Raw genomic sequence first — 21,793 nt, 5'->3', positions numbered from 1 at the left:
CCCATTCCCTCACAGCGGAGGTGGGAGCCGGCTCTATCCCAGCCGGCCTGCCGCACCCACGGGGTCCTACCGTTTCCTACTTCCGTGTCTGTGTCTTCCCCCCCTCAGGTGAGTGATATCCGGAACGCCGGTGCAGAGGAGAGCCTGGGCCGGTGTGCTGGCACTGCGGGGAGCCGGGGCACCTCCAGCATCAGTGCTCGGCGATGGAGGTGGGCGCGGTGGTCCGGATCCCCGACACGCCGGGGACTGCCCTCGATCGGGCCGGAGCATATCGCATACCGGTGAGTATCCAAGGGGATACGTATCAGGCTTTGGTGGACTCCGGCTGTAATCAGACCACAATCCACCAAAACCTGGTGCAAGACGAGGCATTGGGAAGAGCACAGTTGGTGAAGGTGTTGTGTGTGCATGGGGATGTTCACAACTACCCTTTAGTGTCGGTCCACATTCTGTTTCAAGGGGAGAAATTTTGTGTAAAGGCGGCAGTTAATCCTCGCCTTACCCACTCGATAATTTTGGGGACTGATTGGCCGGGATTTCAGGATTTAACGATGCACTTAGTGAAGAGTGGGTCCTGCCATAGTTCAGCGGGGGGAGGTCCCGGAATGGCATTGGCGGGAGCAGCTGTCACAGAGCCGTCTACGTCATCTCCGTGTCAGAGTGAGGAGCAGCAGGCTCCTCCTCCCTCTCTCAGGGAATCTCTCGCGGATTTCCCGTTAGAGCAATCGCGAGACGAGTCTCTGCGGCATGCGTTTCACCAAGTGAGAATAATCGATGGTCAAACACTCCAGCCAAATGCCACCCCGGCCTTCCCCTATTTTTCCATTATTAAGGATGGATTATACCGAGTGATGCAGGACACTCAGACAGACTAAGGAACAAATAACCCAACTTTTAATCCCAAAGAGCCGCCAGGAATTGGTATTCCAGGCGGCTCACTTTAATCCCATGGCTGGACACTTAGGGCAGGATAAGACACTAGCCTGAATAATGGCCCGGTTCTATTGGCCAGGGATTCGCGGCAATGTCCGTAGGTGGTGTACGGTGTGCCGCGAATGCCAGTTAGTAAATCCAGCGGCCATTCCAAAAGCACCTTTGCGCCCTCTGCCATTAATCGATACCCCGTTCAAAAGAATTGGGATGGATCTTGTCAGGCCATTAGATTGGTCAACACGAGGATATCGCTTTATTTTAGTTCTGGTAGACTATGCAACACGATATCCAGAAGCAGTGCCTCTTCGCAATATCTCAGCACGCAGTATTGCTGAAGCACTCTTCCGCATTATCTCCCGGGTCGGAATCCCCAAAGAGATTCTGACTGATCAAGGCACTACGTTTATGTCACGTACACTGCGAGAACTGTATGGGTTACTGGGAATTAAGCTGATCAGCACCAGCGTTTATCACCCACAAATGGATGGCTTAGTCCTTGGGTGGCCAACCCGTGGCTCGCGAGCCGCATGCGGCTCTTTGCCCGGTGTCATGCGGCTCTTACGTTCATATCGAAGTTTGTGTTTGTGGGTTTTTTTATGTGCGTGTGCGCTTTGCTTGAGTTCAGTATGGTATTTTCATCAAATGCATCTTCGCTTTGCTTGGGTATATTACGGTATTTTCAGGTCATGTCAAATGCGCATGTGCGTGAGATAATCGATAAGTTTTTGGGCAAGGTGTATCTTGTGTCAAGTAGCCTCTCAAAATGGCAATGAAAAAATGCACAGCAAAACGAAAATATGAAGACGAACATAGGACATTTTTAACAGAGTGGGAGAGTTTATACTTTTTTGTTGAACGTAATGGCAAGCCATTCTGCCTTATATGTCAGTCGTCATTAGCTCATTTCAAAGCTTCCCGCCTCCCTGAATAAGCAAGGAGCCAGATATGCAACACTAATTGAAAACCTGCACGAAAGCTTTGTAACCCGGTTCCGTGATATACAACTGAAAAGGCCACAGATTACGTTCCTCGTCGACCCATTCAATGCAGAGATGGACTGTTTGAAAGCCCCGCTTGTCACAGATGAGGCTGCGGCTGAGTTGGAGATGATCGATCTTCGTGAGGAAGACCAACTGAAACCTGTTTTGAGGGAAGGCACCATTGAGTTTTGGAAAAGTGTGCCATTGGAAAAATACCCGAATGTAAAACGGGCTGCGCTTAAGATACTGTCAATGTTTGGGTCAACATACGTCTGCGAGTCTGTGTTCTCTACCATGAAACACGTGAAGTCAAAGCATCGTTCTGTTCTGACTGACACCCATGTGAAAGAACTGCTTCGAGTGGCAACGACGGAATACAAGCCAGATTTGAAGAGGATTGTTCAAGGCAAGGAATGTCAGAAGTCCCACTAAGCAACATGCATAGTAAGTGCACACGATATTGATTGCTGTAAATGACTGGCCTGTGGTATTAGTACTGACTAAAGGAGTAAATTTCTCTCATGTTGGCATGTGACATTTACTATTAATCTGGCTGAGCAGAGATGCGTGCTTGTGCGTGTGTGTCTGTGAGGGAGGGGGGGCGATGTTCATGTGTGGTCATGTGTATGGTGCGGCTTTTTTTTGGTAATGCCATGAGTCCCACTAAGCAGCATGCATAGTAAGTGCACACAATGTTCATTGTTAAAAATGACTGGCCTCAGCCTGTGGTCTTAGTACTGTAGGAGTAAATATGTTGGTGTGTGACATTTACTATTAATCTGGCTGAGCAGAGGTGTGTGTGTGTGTGTGTGTGTGTGTGTGTGTGTGTGTGTGTGTGTGTGTGTGTGAGAGAGAGAGGAAGGGATGGGTGATGTTCGTGTGCCCATGTGTATGATGTGGCTTTTTGCGGTAATACAATAAAAAATGTGGCTCTTGGTCTCCAACTGCTTGGCCACCCCTGGCTTAGTCGAATGGTTTAATCGCACTCTCAAACATAATTAAAAAATTCGTAAGCGAGGACGCACGCCACTGGGATAAATGGCTCGAGCCCCTGTTATTCGCAGTGCGAGAGGTCCCACAAGCCTCCACGGGGTTCTCCCCGTTTGAATTACTATACGGGCGTAAGCCTCGTGGCATTTTGGATGTGCTATGGGAAAATTGGGAGGAGGGACTTTCAACCAGTAAAAACGAAATTAAATACGTTATTGACCTGCGCGCCAAACTCCACACACTCATGCACCTAACCCTGGAGAATTTGTGGCAGGCCCAAGAACATCAAGTCGGTCTGTATGACAGGGGCACGCGCCTTAGGGAATTCACACCGGGAGACAAAGTACTCGTGTTATTGCCGATGTCGAGCTCTAAATTAATCGCCAGGTGGAAAGGACCCTTTGAGGTCACACGGTGAGTCGGGAACGTCGACTATGAGGTGAGGTGAACAGACAGGGGTGGGGCATTACAGATATACCACCTCAATCTGTTAAAACGTTGGAGCGAGGAGGTCCTCATGGCGCTGGTGTCAGTGGTTCCAGAGAAGGCGGAGCTGGGGCCAGAGGTTCAAAAGGGAAAATTGGCATCGCCCACCGCTCCGGTCCCCTGTGGAGCCCACCTCTCCCCGACCCAGCTTGCGGAGGTCACCCAGTTGCAAACAGAATTTTCTGATGTGTTCTCACCCCTGCCCGGCCGCACCCACCTCATAGAACACCACATTGAGATGCCCCCGGGGGTAGTAGTGCACAGCCGCCCTTACAGACTGCCCGAACACAAGAAAAAGGTGGTTCGGGAAGAACTTGAGGCCATGCTCGAAATGGGCATCGTCGAGGAGTCCCACAGTGACTGGAGCAGCCCGGTGGTCTTGGTTCCCAAGGCCGACGGGTCGGTCCGGTTCTGTGTGGACTACAGGAAAGTCAATGCGGTGTCTAAATTTGACGCGTACCCAATGCCTTGTATTGACGAGTTGCTCAATCGACTAGGCACAGCTCGTTTTTATTCAACACTGGATTTGACAAAGGGATATTGGCAGATCCCCTTGACTCCACTATCCCGAGAGAAAACGGCCTTTTCCACACCGTTTGGCTTACGCCAGTTCGTCACACTTCCTTTTGGGCTGTTTGGGGTGCCTGCTACGTTCCAGCGGCTTATGGATTGGGTCCTCCGCCCCCACGCCACCTATGCAGCCGCATACCTGGACGACATTATTATTTATAGTAATGACTGGCCATGGCACCTAAAACACCTGAGGGCCATCCTAGGGTCGCTGAGGCGAGCGGGTCTCACAGCCAACCCGAAGAAGTGTGCGATTGGGCTGGTGGAAGTATGGTATCTGGGCTTCCACTTGGGCAATTGGCAGGTGCGTCCCCAAATCAATAAGACAGCAGCGATTGCAGCCTGCCTGAGGCCCAAGACCAAAAAGGGGGTGAGACAGTTCCTGGGCCTGGCTGGCTAGTATCGTAGGTTTATACCTAATTATTCGGATATCACCAGCCCGCTGACTGATCTCACTAAAAAGGGGGCACCAGATCCGGTCCAGTGGATGGAGCAATGCCAGCGGGCTTTCCTTAGGTAAAGGATGCACTGTGGGGGGGGGCCACTGTTACACTCCCCTGACTTTTCTCTCCCCTTTGTTTTACAGACGGATACATCGGACAGAGGGCTGGGGGCTGTTCTGTCCCAGGAGGTGGAGGGGGAGGACCGTCTAGTGCTGTACATCAGCCGCAAGCTGTCGGTGCATGAGGGCAGGTACAGCACCATAGAGAAGGAATGCCTCGCCATCAAGTGGGCGGTCCTCGCCCTCCGCTACTACCTGCTGGGGCGCCCTTTCACCCTCTGGTCGGACCACGCACCCTGGCAGTGGCTCCACCGCATGAAGGTTGCCAACGCACAGATCACCCATTGGTATCTGGCACTACAGCCGTTTAAGTTCAAGGTTGTCCACAGGCCGGGGGCGCAGATGGTTGTGGCAGACTTCCTCTCCCGTCAAGGTGGGGGGGAGTCAGCTGCAGGCCGGACGGCTCCCTGGCCTGAGTCGGGCGGTGGGGGTATGTGGCAGCGGGGGCGTGGTCAAGCGTCGGTCTGTGAATGGAGGGCAGAGTCAGGGGAGGTAAGTGGCGGAATCACTGCACCTGACGGGGATTAACCTGTGTTTGTGTGTCTTCCCTCGTGACCGTGCCCTATAAGAGGAGAGGGAGAGCAGAGGAACGGAGTTCTTCCCCAACCTGGATGCTTGTGTGAGTGTGTAGTTTAAAGCTGAAAAGCTACAATAAAAGTCTTTGAGAACTCAGTTCTGGCTTGCCGTGCTTCTGTGCTACACCCACCTTGAACACTTGCTACAAAATTGTTTACAACAAGAAAATCAACAACCAAATGACCAAGTTTTGTTCCCTGAGGGAAGATCTACCCAAAACACTGATCAGAACTGAAATCGGGTGAGAACTGAGAGAGGAGATACAGTTCCAATGAGAAGTCCCCAAAATCGAGAAGTTGACCTAATTAGCAGTTCATTAGCAAAAAATTGACAATACACTGACCACGTTTTGTACAGAATGACTAGTTCTTTCAAACGAAACAATCAGAATGAAATCCATTCAGAATAGAGCGAGAAGATATGATTTAACTGAAAATAAACAAAGTTGTAAACAAATTGTTTACAACAGGAAAATCAACAACCATCCAACCAAGTTTTGTTCCTCAAGGGAAGCTCTACCCAAAACATCGATCAGAACTGGAATCAGATGAGACAGGAGATACAATTCTAGTGAGAGGCCTGGAAAATTCATTCAACTCGTAAGCAAAAAATTTGATAAAACAACGATCAAGTTTTGTGTAGACTGATGAGTTCTTTCAAACAAAATCGGAATGGAAATCCATGGAGAATTGATGGAGAAGATACAATTTAACTGAATTGTGGACAACGACAGATGACGATGGACAAACACCACACCATGGCAATAGCTCATCAGCCTTATGGCCAGATGAGCTAATTACAAAAGTATTGTGTTCATATTTTTACACATAGAACCATCTTAGTTCATTGGAAAAAAAAATTGTGGGTAGGTGCAAACAATAACAACATTGGGAGTGGGGAGGTTGGGTCAAATCAGAATTCCTTTGGAAGCAGATAGGAATGGGATTTAAAAAAAAATAAAACATCCCACACACCTCTGCTGTGAGGTAAAGGTCTAGTGCACTGGGCTGGTTTTTAAATCCTGTGCCACTCCACACCCATGCAATATTGAATTTGTACAGCACCCTACCTGCACTTTAAAGTTTACAGATTTACCAAATCTGTATGGACTTGGCACTCACAGATGTGAGATTAATCCATTAATGTCCAAACCACATTTAGAAATGTCCTTCCACAGTACCAGCATTTTTTGACCGGAGAGGCCTCAAAATATCAAAATCCTACACTGTGCTTCATTAAGAAACAAGGCCTGCATTTGTATACTGCATCTTCAGTACATGGGTAAAAGTATGCGAATACCTGACCATCACAACCAGATATGCTTGTTGAACCATCCTTTCCAAAAAATGGATGTAATAACATGAAGTTGAAATCCCAACTCTGCTGCTTCCACTCTTGCACGGTGGTGTAAGTGGTTAACACGGTCGGCTCACAGCAAGAAGGTTCTGGGTTCAAGCCCAGCGACCGGCAAGGGCCTTTATGTGTGGAGTTTGCATGTTTTCCCTGTGTCTGTGTAGGTGTGCTCCGGTTTCCCCCACAGTCCAAAGACATGCGGTTAGGTTAACATGAGACGGTGTTGGGCTGAAGTGCCCTTGAGCAAGGCACCTAACCCCCAACTGCTCCCCGGGTGCTGTAGCATACAGTGGCATGCAAAAGTTTGGGCACCCTTGCTGAAAATGTCTGTTACTGTGAATAGTTAAGTGAGCAGAAGATGAACTGATCACCAAAAGGCATAAAGGTAAAGACGACACATTTCTTTTCAGCGTTTTCTGCAAGATTTGTGTATTATTTTTGTTTTGTACAATTGGAGAGTGAAAAAAGAAAAGGAACACCATGCGAAAGTTTGGGCACCCCAATACATTTGAGTTCTCAGGTAACTTTTTACCAAGGTTCCAGACCTTACTTAGCTTATTGAGCTGTGGCTTGTTCAAATTCTTCGTTTGGAAAGGTCAGAAGATGCAGATTTCAAAGCTGTATAAATTCTCTGACTCCTCAAACTTGTGCCTAAATTCAACAACCATGGGCTCCTCTAAGCAACTCCCTAGCATTCTGAAAAATAAAATAATTGATGCTCTCAAAGCAGGAGAAGGCTACAAGAACGTAGCAAAGTGTTTTCAGGTAGCTGTTTCCTCAGATCGTAATGATATTAAGAAATGGCAGTTAACAGAAACAGTGGAGATCAAGGTGAGGTCTGAAAGATGAAGATGAAAACTTTCTGAAAGAACTGCTCAGTGGATTGCTAGAAAGGCAAATAAAAACCCCTGTTTGACTGCAGAAGACCTTCAGAAAGTTTTAGCAGACCCTGGAGTGGTGGTGCACTGTTCTACTATGCAGCAACACCTGAACAAATATGACCTTCATGGGAGAGTCATCAGAAGAAAACCTTTCCTGTGTCCTCGCCACAAAATTCAGTGTCTGAAGTTTGCAAATGAACATCTAAGCAAGCCTGATGCATTTTGGAAACAAGTCCTGTGGACTGATGAAATCAAAATAGAACTTTTTGGCCACAATGTGCAAAGGTATGTTTGGAGAAAAAAGGGTGCCAAATTCCTGGAAAAGAACACCTTTCCAACTCTGAAGCATGGGTGTGGATCGATCATGCTTTGGGGTTGTGTTGCAGCCAGTGGCACAGGGCACATTTCATTGGTCGAGGGAAGCATGGATTCGAATAAATACCAGCAAACTCTGGAAGCAAACATCACACCATCTGTACAAAAGTTAAAGTTAAAAAGAGGATGGGTCCTACAATAAGACAGTGATCCAAAACACACCTCAAAATCTACAATGGAATACCTCAAGAGGCACAAGCTGAAGGTTTTGCCCTGGCCCTCACAGTCCCCTGACCTAAACATCATTGAAAATCTGTGGATAGATCTCAAAAGAGCAGTGCATGCAAGACAGCCCAAGAAACTTGTACAACCCCGATTCCAAAAAAGTTGGGACAAAGTACAAATTGTAAATAAAAACGGAATGCAACGATGTGGAAGTTTCAAAATTTCATATTTTATTCAGAATAGAACATGGATGACATATCAAATGTTTAAACTGAGAAAATGTATAATTTAAAGAGAAAAATGAGGCGATTTTAAATTTCATGACAACACCACATCTCAAAAAAGTTGGGACAAGGCCATGTTTACCACAGTGAGACATCCCCTTTTCTCTTTACAACAGTCTGTAAACATCTGGGGACTGAGGAGACAAGTTGCTCAAGTTTAGGGATAGGAATGTTAACCCATTCTTGTCTAATGTAGGATTCTAGTTGCTCAACTGTCTTAGGTCTTTTTTGTCGTATCTTCCGTTTTATGATGCGCCAAATGTTTTCTATGGGTGAAAGATCTGGACTGCAAGCTGGCCAGTTCAGTACCCGGATCCTTCTTCTACGCAGCCATGATGCTGTAATTGATGCAGTATGTGGTTTGGCATTGTCATGCTGGAAAATGCAAGGTCTTCCCTGAAAGAGACGTCGCCTGGATAGGAGCATATGTTGCTCTAGAACCTGGATATACCTTTCAGCATTGATGGTGTCTTTCCAGATGTGTAAGCTGCCCATGCCACACGCACTAATGCAACCCCATACCATCAGAGATGCAGGCTTCTGAACTGAGCACTGATAACAACTTGGGTCGTCCTTCTCCTCTTTAGTCCGAATGACACGGCGTCCCTGATTTCCATAAAGAACTTCAAATTTTGATTCGTCTGACCACAGAACAGTTTTCCACTTTGCCACAGTCCATTTTAAATGAGCCTTGGCCCAGAGAAGACATCTGTGCTTCTGGATCATGTTTAGATATGGCTTCTTCTTTGAACTATAGAGTTTTAGCTGACAACGGCGGATGGCACGGTGAATTGTGTTCACAGATAATGTTCTCTGGAAATATTCCTGAGCCCATTTTGTGATTTCCAATACAAAAGCATGCCTGTATGTGATGCAGTGCCGTCTAAGGGCCTGAAGATCACGGGCACCCAGTATGGTTTTCCGGCCTTGACCCTTACGCGGGGGCGGCACGGTGGTGTAGTGGTTAGCGCTGTCGCCTCACAGCAAGAAGGTCCTGGGTTCGAGCCCCGAGGCCGGCGAGGGCCTTTCTGTGCGGAGTTTGCATGTTCTCCCCGTGTCCGCGTGGGTTTCCTCCGGGTGCTCCGGTTTCCCCCACAGTCCAAAGACATGCAGGTTAGGTTAACTGGTGACTCTAAATTGACCGTAGGTGTGAGTGTGAATGGTTGTCTGTGTCTATGTGTCAGCCCTGTGATGACCTGGCGACTTGTCCAGGGTGTACCCCGCCTTTCGCCCATAGTCAGCTGGGATAGGCTCCAGCTTGCCTGCGACCCTGTAGAAGGATAAAGCGGCTAGAGATAATGAGATGAGACCCTTACGCACAGAGATTCTTCCAGATTCTCTGAATCTTTTGATGATATTATGCACTGTCGATGATGATACATTCAAACTTTGCAATTTTACACTGTCGAACTCGTTTCTGATATTGCTCCACTATTTGTCGGCGCAGAATTAGGGGGATTGGTGAGCCTCTTCCCATCCTTACTTCTGAGAGCCACTGCCACTCCAAGATGCTCTTTTTATACCCAGTCATGCTAATGACCTATTGCCAATTGACCTAATGAGTTGCAATTTGGTCCTCCAGCTGTTCCTTTTTTGTACCTTTAACTTTTCCAGCCTCTTATTGCCCGTCCCAACTTTTTTGAGATGTGTTGCTGTCATGAAATTTCAAATGAGCCAATATTTGGCATGAAATTTCAAAATGTCTCACTTTCGACATTTGATATGTTGTCTATGTTCTATTGTTAATACAATATCAGTTTTTTAGATTTGTAAATTATTGCATTCCATTTTTATTTACAATTTGTACTTTGTCCCAACTTTTTTGGAATCGGGGTTGTAGAACTGGAAGTCTTTTGCAAGGACGTCTGTGTGAAAATCCCTCAGGTAAGAACTGAAAGATTATTAGCTGGCTACAAAAAGTGTTTACAAGCTGTGATACTTGCCAAAGGGGGTGTTACTAAGTACTGACCATGTCAGGTGCCCAAACTTTTGCTTAAGGTCCTTTTAATTTTTAGGTATTTTACGCCTGTAAATGATAGAAATAAAATTATAATCTTGCGGAAAATATTAAAGAAATATGTCATCTTTAGCCTTTTGGTGATCAGTTCATCTTCTGCTCAATTAACTATTCACAGTAACAGACATTTTCAGCAAGGGTGCCCAAACTTTTGCATGCCATTGTAGCTGCCCACTGCTCTGGGTATGAGTGTGGAGTGTGTGTTCACTGCTTCAGATGGGTTAAATGCAGAGGACGAATTTCACTGTACTTGACTGTGCATGTGACAAATAAAGGATTCTTCTTCACTGGGACGCACCGAGGATCACGAGATAGCAGCATGGGCAGACCCAGCCATGAGAAATCTCTCTCTCTCTCACACACACACGTGCACACACACACACACACACACACACACACACACACACACACACACACACAGCAGTAGCGTATCATTCCAGTGTGTCTCTTTACAGACTTTGAATGCAGGGGCTCAGCTGCTGCTCGAGGAGATCTCATTAAAAGATGCCACCATTCTCTAAAGCCACAGAGAAGAAGAAAAAAAAACCAAAAGCTGCAGTAAATGGACACCTCCAGTTCACTGAGACAATATCTCTCCCTCCTCTATGCATGTGTCCACACAAATACACACATACTTGTTTTTTTTCCTCTTATATACTCTTTCATTTGGCACTTTCCTACTATTTATATTTTCACCCACTTGCCCTGCTGCTTCAAAACCAGGAGGGCTTTCAGATCTCAAAAGTCTCTCTTTTTCCCGTTCTCCCTCTTTTTGTTCATATTCTTGCCGTAAAATTCTTGTATTTTAACCACTCACTCCAGAACGTCTCTGTTGAAGGGCTTCTTGCTGTTGCCGAGGAACTCGCCGATCATCTGGCGGCTCAGGCCCTTCCTCTGCAGCAGGAAGTGTGCGACGCCTATGGGTGTATCAGGAATGAAACCTCGTGAGATGAGAAACTGGAGGCCTTTATCTGGATTTCTGTTCAAGAAAATGAAAAAGAAATGTATTTTTAATTGGGCAGATTATTTTTGATCGAGCATCACAGAAAACATCTGCAGGCAAACAGTCACTAATATACATACAATAGTGATTAAAATACAGTGATATACTCTGCGCTGATGGATAGAATTGAAGTGAATGAGGACAGGATATAATCTGCACATACATTGCTATTTAGCTGCAACCAAGTCATTAGCTTAATTAGGAACCATTATAAAGGGCCTTGCACAGAGCTAGTGGAGTGTGGTGATTTCTGAAGAAAAAAAAAAACCCTCATTGCATACAGATAGCCCTCTTTAAAAAAGCATCCCATTTTGGACTTTATCTCTCCATTCAGTAGAGTGCATTAGTTCTTGGATCTCTAGCTGTCATAACACATTTCTTTTGCTCTTTCAGAGTGCGACTTCCAGCCATGATGAAGCACTTCTGCCTCATCTGACTCGCTCTCTTAAAGCTGCAGTGTTTCAGATTTTTTTTTTAAAAAGAAAAAACAATTATTGAGTCAAGAAAGAAAAATACTCGATAATATGATGTCTTTGAGCTACTATGAGTCGCCCTGCCAAACCTATTTTTTAATTCACAGTCAGCTCTGTTTCAAGGTTTCAGGCCACAGATGATATGAATTTGTATGCATGCATTATACACCAGCTTAGATACATCATGGCCAACTTTCAGCATGAATGAAACTGTGACAGACAGCCAATCATGGGAGAGAAAGAAAAGGAAAACAGGAGTCCATGAGTGAAAGAGTCAATATGATAATGGCAGAAGAAAATGGATGCAGGACGAACAGCTTTTTTCTTACTTTGTTCTTTAAAGGTGACATATTATACTCCTTTTCCACATCTTGATACAGTTTCATGAGCTCTTAATGAAATGTCTGTGACGTTCTTTGGTCAAAATACCACAAGGATAAAACACCACAGCTCCCTTCTCACCCTATCTAAACAGCCCTATTCAAAACAACCAATTTGAGTGTCTGTTCCTTTAAATGATAATGAGCGGCACGGTGGTGTAGTGGTTAGCACTGTTGCCTCACAGCAAGAAGGTTCTGGGTTTGAGCCCAGTGGCCAGTGAGGGCCTTTCTGTGCGGAGTTTGCATGTTCTCCCCGTGTCTGCATGGGTTTCCTCCGGGTGCTCTGGTTTCCCCCACAGTCCAAAGACATGCAGGTTAGGCTAACCGGTGGCTCTAAATTGACCGTAGGTGTGAATGTGAGTGTGAATGGTTGTCTCTGTGTGTCAGCTCTGTGATGATCTGTCGACTTGTCCAGGGTGTACCCCGGCTCTCGCCCATAGTCGCCGGGATAGGCTCCAACTTGCCTGAAACCCTGTACAGGATAAGCAGTTACGGACAATGGATAGATTGGTAGGCTACAGCTACCCAAATGTATGTACACAAGCACAAAAAAGTGAGTTTTTCATTGCACGTCCCCTTTAATTGGTTGGATGCTAGTGATTAATAGTCATCTGACTTATCCTCATTGTGGAATTTGCATTGTTACTCAGGTGTGATATTGTTAGCTAGAAAACTCAGACCATAATGACTAACAAGAGGCATTTGTATGGGCAACACGATGGTGTAGTGGTTAGCACTGTCACCTCACAGCAACAAGGTTCTGGGTTTGAGCCCAGTGGCCAGCAGGGGCCTTTCTGTATGGAGTTTGCATGTTGTCTGCATGGTTTTCCTCTGGGTGCTCCAGTTTCCCCCACAGTCCAAAGACATGCAGTGCACAGTTAACTAGCTATTCTAAATTGTTCATAGGTGTGAAAGTTTGTTTCCCAAGCCCAGAAAAACTATGCTCCAACCAATTAATATGACATGTGGATCAATAGGGTCCCCATATGGCAGCGACCCCACACACATAAGTGGAACAAGCTAGAAGGAGTGAGGAGGCATTTGTATGTTTCCCTGTATTTTGGTGTTTCGAACTGTGTGATATCATGCAGGAGTGAGTGGTCAGGTCTGTCCGCTCACCTTGGTGTGTATATCTATTTTTGCTCTATGTTTTGGCAAATGTTTTGACAATGTTTTGCTGGGCTGGAGCAGATTAGATAGCAAATTGCATAGAAAGCACGAATTGCATAATAAAAATACACTTACAGGAAGTGAACAGAAGTGATAGTTTTTATCCCTAAACTGTATTTCTGAGAGCTAGCCAGAGTTAATGGGATAGCTCTATTGGTTTAGATTGCAGCGGCGGCATAATCGGTAGGTTTTTCTCTTTCACCAGGTACTCAGTAACTGAGTCACAGTGATATGATAAGTGGTTTGGGATGCAGCCCTGAATTCTCCCTGAATATGTATGGACTTGGCACTCACAGATGTGAGATTAATCCATTAATGTCCAAACCACATTTAGAAATGTCCTTCCACAGTACCAGCATTTTTTGACTAGAGAGGCCTCAAAATATCAAAATCCTACACTGTGCTTCATTAAGAAATGAGGCCTGCATTTGTATACTGCATCTACAGTACATGGGTAAAAGTATGCAGATACCTGACCATCACAACCAGATGTGCTTGTTGAACCACCCTTTCCAAAAAATGGATGTAATAATCTCATCTCATTATCTCTAGCCGCTTTATCCTTCTACAGGGTCACAGGCAAGCTGGAGCCTATCCCAGCTGACTACAGGCGAAAGGCAGGGTACACCCTGGACAAGTCGCCAGGTCATCACAGGGCTGACACATAGACACAGACAACCATTCACACCTACAGTCAATTTAGAGTCACCAGTTAACCTAACCTGCATGTCTTTGGACTGTGGGGGAAACCGGAGCACCCGGAGGAAACCCACGCGGACACAGGGAGAACATGCAAACTCCGCACAGAAAGGCCCTCGCCGGCCACGGGGCTCGAACCCGGACCTTCTTGCTGTGAGGCGACAGCGCTAACCACTACACCACCGTGCCGCCCGGATGTAATAATATGAAGTTGAAATCCCAACTCTGCTGCTTCCACTCTATGGCAGCACATTGGTGTAAGTGGTTAACACAGTCGCCTCACAGCAAGAAGGTTCTGAGTTCAAGCCCAGTGGCCGGCAGGACCTTTCTGTGTGGAGTTTGCATGTTCTCCCCGTGTCTGCATGGGTTTCCTCCAGGTGCTCTGGTTTCCCCCACAGTTCAAAGATATGCGGTTAGGTTAATATGGGATGGCCTTGGGCTGAGGTGCCCTTGAGCAAGGCACCTAACTCCCAACTGCTCCCTGGACGCTGTTAGCATGGCTGCCCACTGCTCTGGGAATGTGTGTGTTCTCATTGCTCATGTTCAGATGGGTTAAATGCAGAGAGGAATTTCACAAGTGTGTGATGAATAAAGTTGTTGTTGCTGTTCTTCTGGGAAGGGTTCCCACTAGATTTGGGAACATGGCTGTGGGAATTTGTGGTCATCCAGCCACAATTGCACTAGTGAGCTTAGACACTGATATTGGGCAAGAACACCTGGTTTGCAGTCAGTGTTCCAGTTCATCCCAAAGGTGTTCATTGGGGTTGAGGTCAAGGGCTCTGTGAAGGTCACTCGAGTACTTCCACTCCAACCTTGGCAAACCTTGGCTTTATGGAACTCACTTTGTGCACAGGGGCATTGTCATGCTGGAGCAGGTTTGGGTCTTTTAGTTTGAGTGAAGGGAAATTGTTATGCTACAACATACAAATACATGAAATCATACAAAGAGCAGGAAACCTCCAGATTTTGTATAGTGCTAACAGACATATTGTTTCAGCCATCTTTCCTTGAAAATCACACACCCACTCACAGCCACTCCCCCCCCCCCCCCCCCCCCCACACACACACAAATCTGAGTTCCGCATTAATATATGTCTTATCAATAACCTAATGCAAGCAACGTTCTCAAGGGATGACGTGTGATTTACATCCTCGTGCTGGAGAAATTTTGATGGATTTCAACAGCCTTCCATCACACATACAGTCTGCTGGGGACTCATCTTGTATAACACAATTTCACTTTCCCTCTCTCTATTACATAAAATGGCCTTTTGGAAGCTGAGACCTGCCAGAGGCACAAGTTGATGGGCATGCACTGACAGTTTATGAACAGAGATCAATTCAATCCCAGAAAACATCATCTTTTTTTTTTTTTAAACCAGTGTCAAATTGATTGAGAGTCATATTGACAGCCTGTTTATAATTCAGTAAAAAGAAGTCAGAGTTTGCCTTTGTTTTATCTTCCTCTTCTTCTGAAGTACATTTAACATTTTATATTTGTTTTCAGCACAGACCCCCAGAACCTAGCAGCGAGTTCAAATTTATATTCTTTACCCTTTTAATAATACACTGTTTTCTATTCATTTCATTGTACTTACTAAATCATTCAAAATAGTTCCTGATTAATGTGCTTTAAGCTAACTGAATAATAAACTGGGATTTAAGGGGGTATTGATCAAATGCTCTGTACACTGTGTCGCTTGTGTTCTGCTTGACTTTGAACAAAAAGCAGTTTTTCTCATGGGGACTAGCCAGATACAGGTCCTTTGACACTTTGACCTAAGGAGAGTTGCCCATGTGCTAACAAGCTGTTTCTACTATTTGTGTTTACAGTTTCTTTACTGTTCCCCATTTCCTCTTTTACTTTTCTAATGAAGCTTGTCCACCTTTTCACACTCCTGTTTTCTCACACACATCTTTCTACTTTTTCTCTCTTCCACCTCATTCCTGTCTCCACCCATCCACCTCCACTCTTGCAGTCATGTTTTATTCAGAGCTAGTGCCTAGAAACATCTATATTTGAGACGCGCACACGTACACACACACACACACACACACACACACACACACACACACACACACACACACACACACACACAGAGAGAGAGACAGAGAGAGGCTCCAGTGGAAATTTAAAAGAGAGAGAGAGATACTTTTGATGGTCAGAATGCATTTTTCACCTTAAAGCAAGTTGCCAAATTGTGGTTTCATTTTTTCTTTTTTTTTGTATTGTTCAATTGACACTATTGTAGTAAAACTTGAGATTATTTTCATATGCTAGTGAAAACACTTTTGGATATTTTCCCCAGGAATATTTTACCGGGGGCGGCACGGTGGTGTGGTGGTTAGCGCTGTCGCCTCACAGCAAGAAGGTCCGGGTTTGAGCCCCGTGGCCGGCGAGGGCCTTTCTGTGCAGAGTTTGCATGTTCTCCCCGTGTCCGTGTGGGTTTCCTCCGGGTGCTCCGGTTTCCCCCACAGTCCAAAGACATGCAGGTTAGGTTAACTGGTGACTCTAAATTGACCGTAGGTGTGAGTGTGAATGGTTGTCTGTGTCTATGTGTCAGCCCTGTGATGACCTGGCGACTTGTCCAGGGTGTACCCCGCCTTTCGCCCGTAGTCAGCTGGGATAGGCTCCAGCTTGCCTGCGACCCTGTAGAAGGATAAAGCGGCTAGAGATAATGAGATGAGATGAGATATTTTACCGGAAAGTGGTTACCCTCCTCCAACACAAGGACACGTGTCTTTTAAACTTTTTGCAAAGTTTAGGAAAATAAAAAATCTCGGTTCTTCTTGTACATTGGTTGAAAATGTAAACTAGAGAACAAGACTCTGCATAACATCCAGGCAGGTTTTCCTTCTTAGTCATCCTCTCGCTATGGACTCAGAAGCACACACACACACACACACACACACACACACACACACACACACACACACACACACACATATCCTTCCCTTCATCCATATCTTGGCAAACTGCTCTTTCTTAATTAGCTTATAAGAGGAAGAGCATTCGGCCACCCTATTGACTCTGCTAATCCCTGATTGTTGTCTCAGCCATCAAACACACGCACGCACGCACGCACACACACACACCTGCTTCAGATGCAGCTGAAGTCTGGCCCAGGTATTAGACTGAAGAAATAAACTACTGGAACTAATGAGACTCTGTCTCCTTCCCTCTCTTTCCCTCTCCTTCTGCTTGTCTCTGTCTCTTTCTGTCTTCCTTTATCATATCGGCTCGCTTTGATTATGCGGCTCCTGCTTATCTCCTGCAGTGCATGAAGCAAAAAAAGAGGTAAAATGCACAGGAGAGATAAAGTTAAGTTTGCCCTGTTTGTTTCTAAAGCTGCAAAAATGCTTCGTCAGGCAGTGCATCAAGCAATACGGAAGTGACAGAACGATTGTTAGAGGGCATTTCGCCCATAACCATATGTCCTTTTTACTGTGCCTCTTTTATTTTTACTACTGCTCCCTGCCACACTGACATAACCGCTGCAAAACAGCCATTAAGTGAGGCATTTTTTTTCTATCCACATGTGGGGTGCAGTGTGGCACAGCTTGGCATTGCTCACAAACAAATAGTGATCTGGACAGCTTCTTACAACCATCAACACTGCACAGTAATGTCTAAAGGGATAGGAAGGGATTTTCAAAAAGGCACTCCTTCCATTTAATCAACGTGTATAACACTTTTATCCAAAAAGAGGTGAGCATAACGCTGACCTATTGAACCTTCAATGCTGAGCTACCACTTGCCACTGCAGAGGTTCCACGTTAGATATCCAGTTCACTGTGTTATCACTTTCCACATTCCTGTCTATGTCCTGTGTAATCAGTATGTCCTGCTAATTTTAACCAACTGATCACTGTCCTGAGGTTAACAGCTTTGAAGAAGCCCCGGGTTCAGCACTAGTCACTAGCCAATCACTAGCACAGAACATTTATGACATCATCGTAACTATGAGTCCATGTCATTTTGAGTGTATGTATATGTACCTGATCTATCGCATGCTTTTTCTTCCCTGCAAGTAGTCCCCCCACAGATCTATGGAAGCCAAGATAGATTTATAAGCCTTCTCCTTTTGCTTTTTTTTCTGTTAGACTGATGGTTTCATTAAGATAGGTCCCCAAACTACAGGCTGTGTCAGTTGATTTACAAATGGGGTCATGAAGACAGATTGTGTGTGCTAATCTTGAAATGTTATGGGAGGCATGGGAGTGATATTCAGACAACATTTAAATTAATAGGATACATGTTATGTTAGTCATTTCACTATCCTGACATGCTGTACTAGCGTAGTTCAGCAATAAACAAGGGCACATTTCCCTGTCCATCTATCTTCACAAAACAGCATTATATATTAAATTACATACAGTACCAGTCAAAAATTTGGACACGTCTTCTAATTCTGTGGATCTTCTTTATTTTTATTCATTAAAAGTCACTTCATGTCTTAAAGTAATGATGGATGTCGTTTCTGTTTACTTAATTGAGCGGTTCTTGACATAATATGGATTACTACAGTTGTGGAATTGGGCTATTTACTGTATTATTATTATTATTATTATGGGGAGGGATGACGACACCTTCACGAGGTCCTCCCCGTCACTACCAACACAGTTGGGAAGCCAAGTCGTCAAGGATTGCGAACTGACAACCGCATAAAGAGGGCAACCTCTTCAATGTCTACCTTTCTTCAACCGAGAAGCTGTGTCCGGCACCCTCGGGCACTGCCATCTTCTCAACAGTTTGCCTTTGCAACATGGAATGTACGAGGCTTGACCTCAGCCATGAAGAGACAAACACTTGGAACAGACTGTGAGCATTACAACATTGACATTGCATGTATCCAAGAGACAAAAGTAACCAGTCATTCAGAACAAACTCTCCAAACTGGTCACAAATTGATTCTCATGGAGCAAAAAGAAACAACCCATCACGGGTTGGGGTTTGTGATAGGACCAAGACTCTTGAACAATGTACTTAACTACGGCCGCATCAGTGACCGCATAGCCACCGTGGACCTATCACTTCCACTTAGAAATGGCAAAACCATAAAATGCCGAATCATCAATGTATATGGCCCAACATCAGAGAGAGCTCAAGAAAATCTGTCACTAGTAGATATACTCTACAATGAACTGAGCCATGCTATCAAAGTCCCAGGCAGGTGGTCTCTATTTGTATGTGGAGATTTCAATGCAAAACTAGGGAGACTTAGCAAAGCTGACAAAGATGCAGGACTAGACATGTGTATAGGGTCATGTGGAATAGGAAAGAGAAATAGCAACGGGGAAGCATTGGCATCCTTCATCAGCGCTAATGGCCTGTTTGCAACAAACACAGCATTCAAGCACCCAGCCCGTCACAGAACAACCTGGGTTGGGTACACTGCTGACCACAAGGCAGGAGCAGGTTCCAAAGCCACAAAAGCCATCTTCAACCAAATAGACTTTATACTCTGTAAGTCCAAGAGCAAACCATTACTCAAAGACTCCCGCACATACGGAGGAACAGATCTCAAATCAGATCACAAACCAGTGGTCACATGTATTAGGATGGACAAAATTTATCTGGTCCATAAGAAAACAGAGTCAGAATAGCCAGGTCAAGTACGACCTAGCAAGACTCATCAACAATGTTGAAACACAAGAACAGTATAAGAAAAGCTTGCAAAAGAAAATAGCCAACACAAACATTGAGCAAAATCCCAAAAAAGCATTAAACTCCCTGCAAAAATGCATGGACCTGCCAGCACCCTAGGAGTGCTAAAAGGCAACAGAGGCAGGAAACACATAGACGACCCTTTGGTAATGGAACTATCAGAGAAGCAAAAAGCACTGAGACTACGCATCTACCAAAAAGGCCACGGCCAAAACAAAAGCAACCTCCGTAAAGAACGTAATAACATCCTTCACAAAATAAACAAATGTCTCAATGAACTTGAGATCGCTAGAGCAGACACCCTGGCAGATGAGATCTCACCCACAGATGAATGCCGAAAGATGTTCAAGGCCATCCGTGCCCTTAAAGTTGGACTCCCCCAACCAACGCTATTAGTGCACAACACAGAAGGCCAATTCATTACTACGGACAGGGGAAAGGCAGAAGCAATCAGAGAGTGGTTCCAGGAACAGTTCACAGACCCAGAAGGCGAACAGCTGGAGCCATTCCAAGGGGAACCCAGACCCCTAGAAGCACCAATCACAGAGCTAGAAGTGAAAAATGCCATAAAGACCCTTAACAATAGACGCTCAGCAGGGCCGGATGGAGTTAGTAATGAACTGTATAAATACGGGAGTGATGCCATATCACCAATCATTACATCCATCATCAATTATGCCTTTGAACATCATCATTCAATTGAATCTATTGGTCAAGGAATCTTGATTGCCCTGCCCAAACCCAAAAAAACCACCTGGTCCACCTGCAAATCTTCACCCTATTGTCCTCCTGAACAGCATAAGGAAAATCCTGTCCACTGTTACACTGCACCGCATCAGGGACAAAATTGATAAGTTTACAGGACCTTATCAGAGTGGGTTCAAGAGGGGACGCAGTTGCACAGATATCGTGTGGGCCCAGCGAATGCTCATTTCTGTGGTAATGATCAAACATTGGGACTTCTACAAGATGGGTATAGATATGTCCCGTGCCTTCAACACCATCAAAAGATCCAAAATCCTGGAAGTGCTAGACCAAGCAGGGTGCAACGAAGACGAACTCCGACTGGTAAGATTTCTACTTGCAGGCACCAAGCTGAAGGTTAGAGTCAACACCACCTACTCAGCAGATTTTGAAACAACTATTGGGTCCCCACAAGGAGACAGTCTGTCCCCGGTGCTGTTCATCTGCTACCTTGCCTCTGCACTCTCATCCATACGGAGAAGTTCTACAAGACCAAACCCTCCAATTTCAGATCTAGGTATGCCACTAGAAATGGACTATGCGGATGACATGGATTTTGTTGATGAGGAAAAGGACACACTGCAAAGACTCCTTCCAACAGCTGTCAAGAATCTGAAAGATTCAAACCTGTTTGTTAACGAGGGTAAGACAGATTTCACCCACATCTACCTAGCGGATACAAAGGAAAAAGGAGAGGACAACAAACCCCTCCGAGGAGTGGAGAGCTGGAGGAAAAGTAAGATCCTTGGATCCCTACTCTGCAGCTCCTCAGACATAGAAGCACGCTGCATCATGGCTAACATCGCCTTTCAATCCTTTTGGAAGCTATGGATCCGTGGATCGAAAATTCCTCTGACAAAAAAGTTGCAAATATATAACGCAACTTGTGTCTCGATAATGCTGTACAACTGCATCAGCTGGGCAGTGCCAAAGACAGCCATGGACAAACTTGATGCCTGTCACCGAAAACATCTGCGCAAAATCACAGGGTATCAGTGGCCGCACAAGATCTCCAACAAGGCACTGTACAAGATGTGTAATACTATCCCACTGTCAACAAAAGTAACCCAACTCAGGTGGTGCATGTTTGGACATATCCTCCGAATGCCGGCAGACACTCCAGCACAAAAAGCGCTGGACTTTGCCATAGTGGGATGCAGCAGGTATAGGGCGAGAAGAGGAAGACACTGTACAAACTTACTAAGTGTCCTGAGGACAGACCTCAAAAACAAAGGGATGGGAAATCTCAGAACTGCAAAGAAACTCAGAGAGCTACGGCAGCTCGCAAGGAAGAAGACACAGTGGAATGAAAGGAAGAAAGACTGATTGCAGCCAGAAGTTGTTTCGACAGCAATACTGAGCTGCAGAATACAGTGGATCATCATCATCATATTATTATTATTATTATTTACTATTTATTGTTTGATCTCAAACCCATTAAGAAGGCAAGAAATTGCACTAATTAACTTTTGACGAGGCACCTG

General features: G+C 45.4%; 1 protein-coding gene across 1 annotated transcript in view; it reads right to left on the bottom strand.

Moving 5' to 3' along the window:
* Positions 1–21,793, bottom strand: part of iqsec3a (IQ motif and Sec7 domain ArfGEF 3a) — a 280,778-nt gene that overhangs the window by 105,915 nt on the left and 153,070 nt on the right. The window contains exon 6 of the mRNA XM_060903524.1: positions 10,990–11,151. Coding sequence (XP_060759507.1) covers positions 10,990–11,151 — 162 coding nt within the window. The remainder of the gene's footprint in view (positions 1–10,989; positions 11,152–21,793) is intronic.

This window comes from Neoarius graeffei, chromosome 21, assembly GCF_027579695.1.
Source record: "Neoarius graeffei isolate fNeoGra1 chromosome 21, fNeoGra1.pri, whole genome shotgun sequence".
Classification (NCBI taxonomy): Eukaryota; Metazoa; Chordata; class Actinopteri; order Siluriformes; family Ariidae; genus Neoarius; species Neoarius graeffei.
The sequence above is the reverse complement of the archived record's forward strand: the minus strand, read 5'-3'. Positions and strand labels throughout refer to the sequence as shown.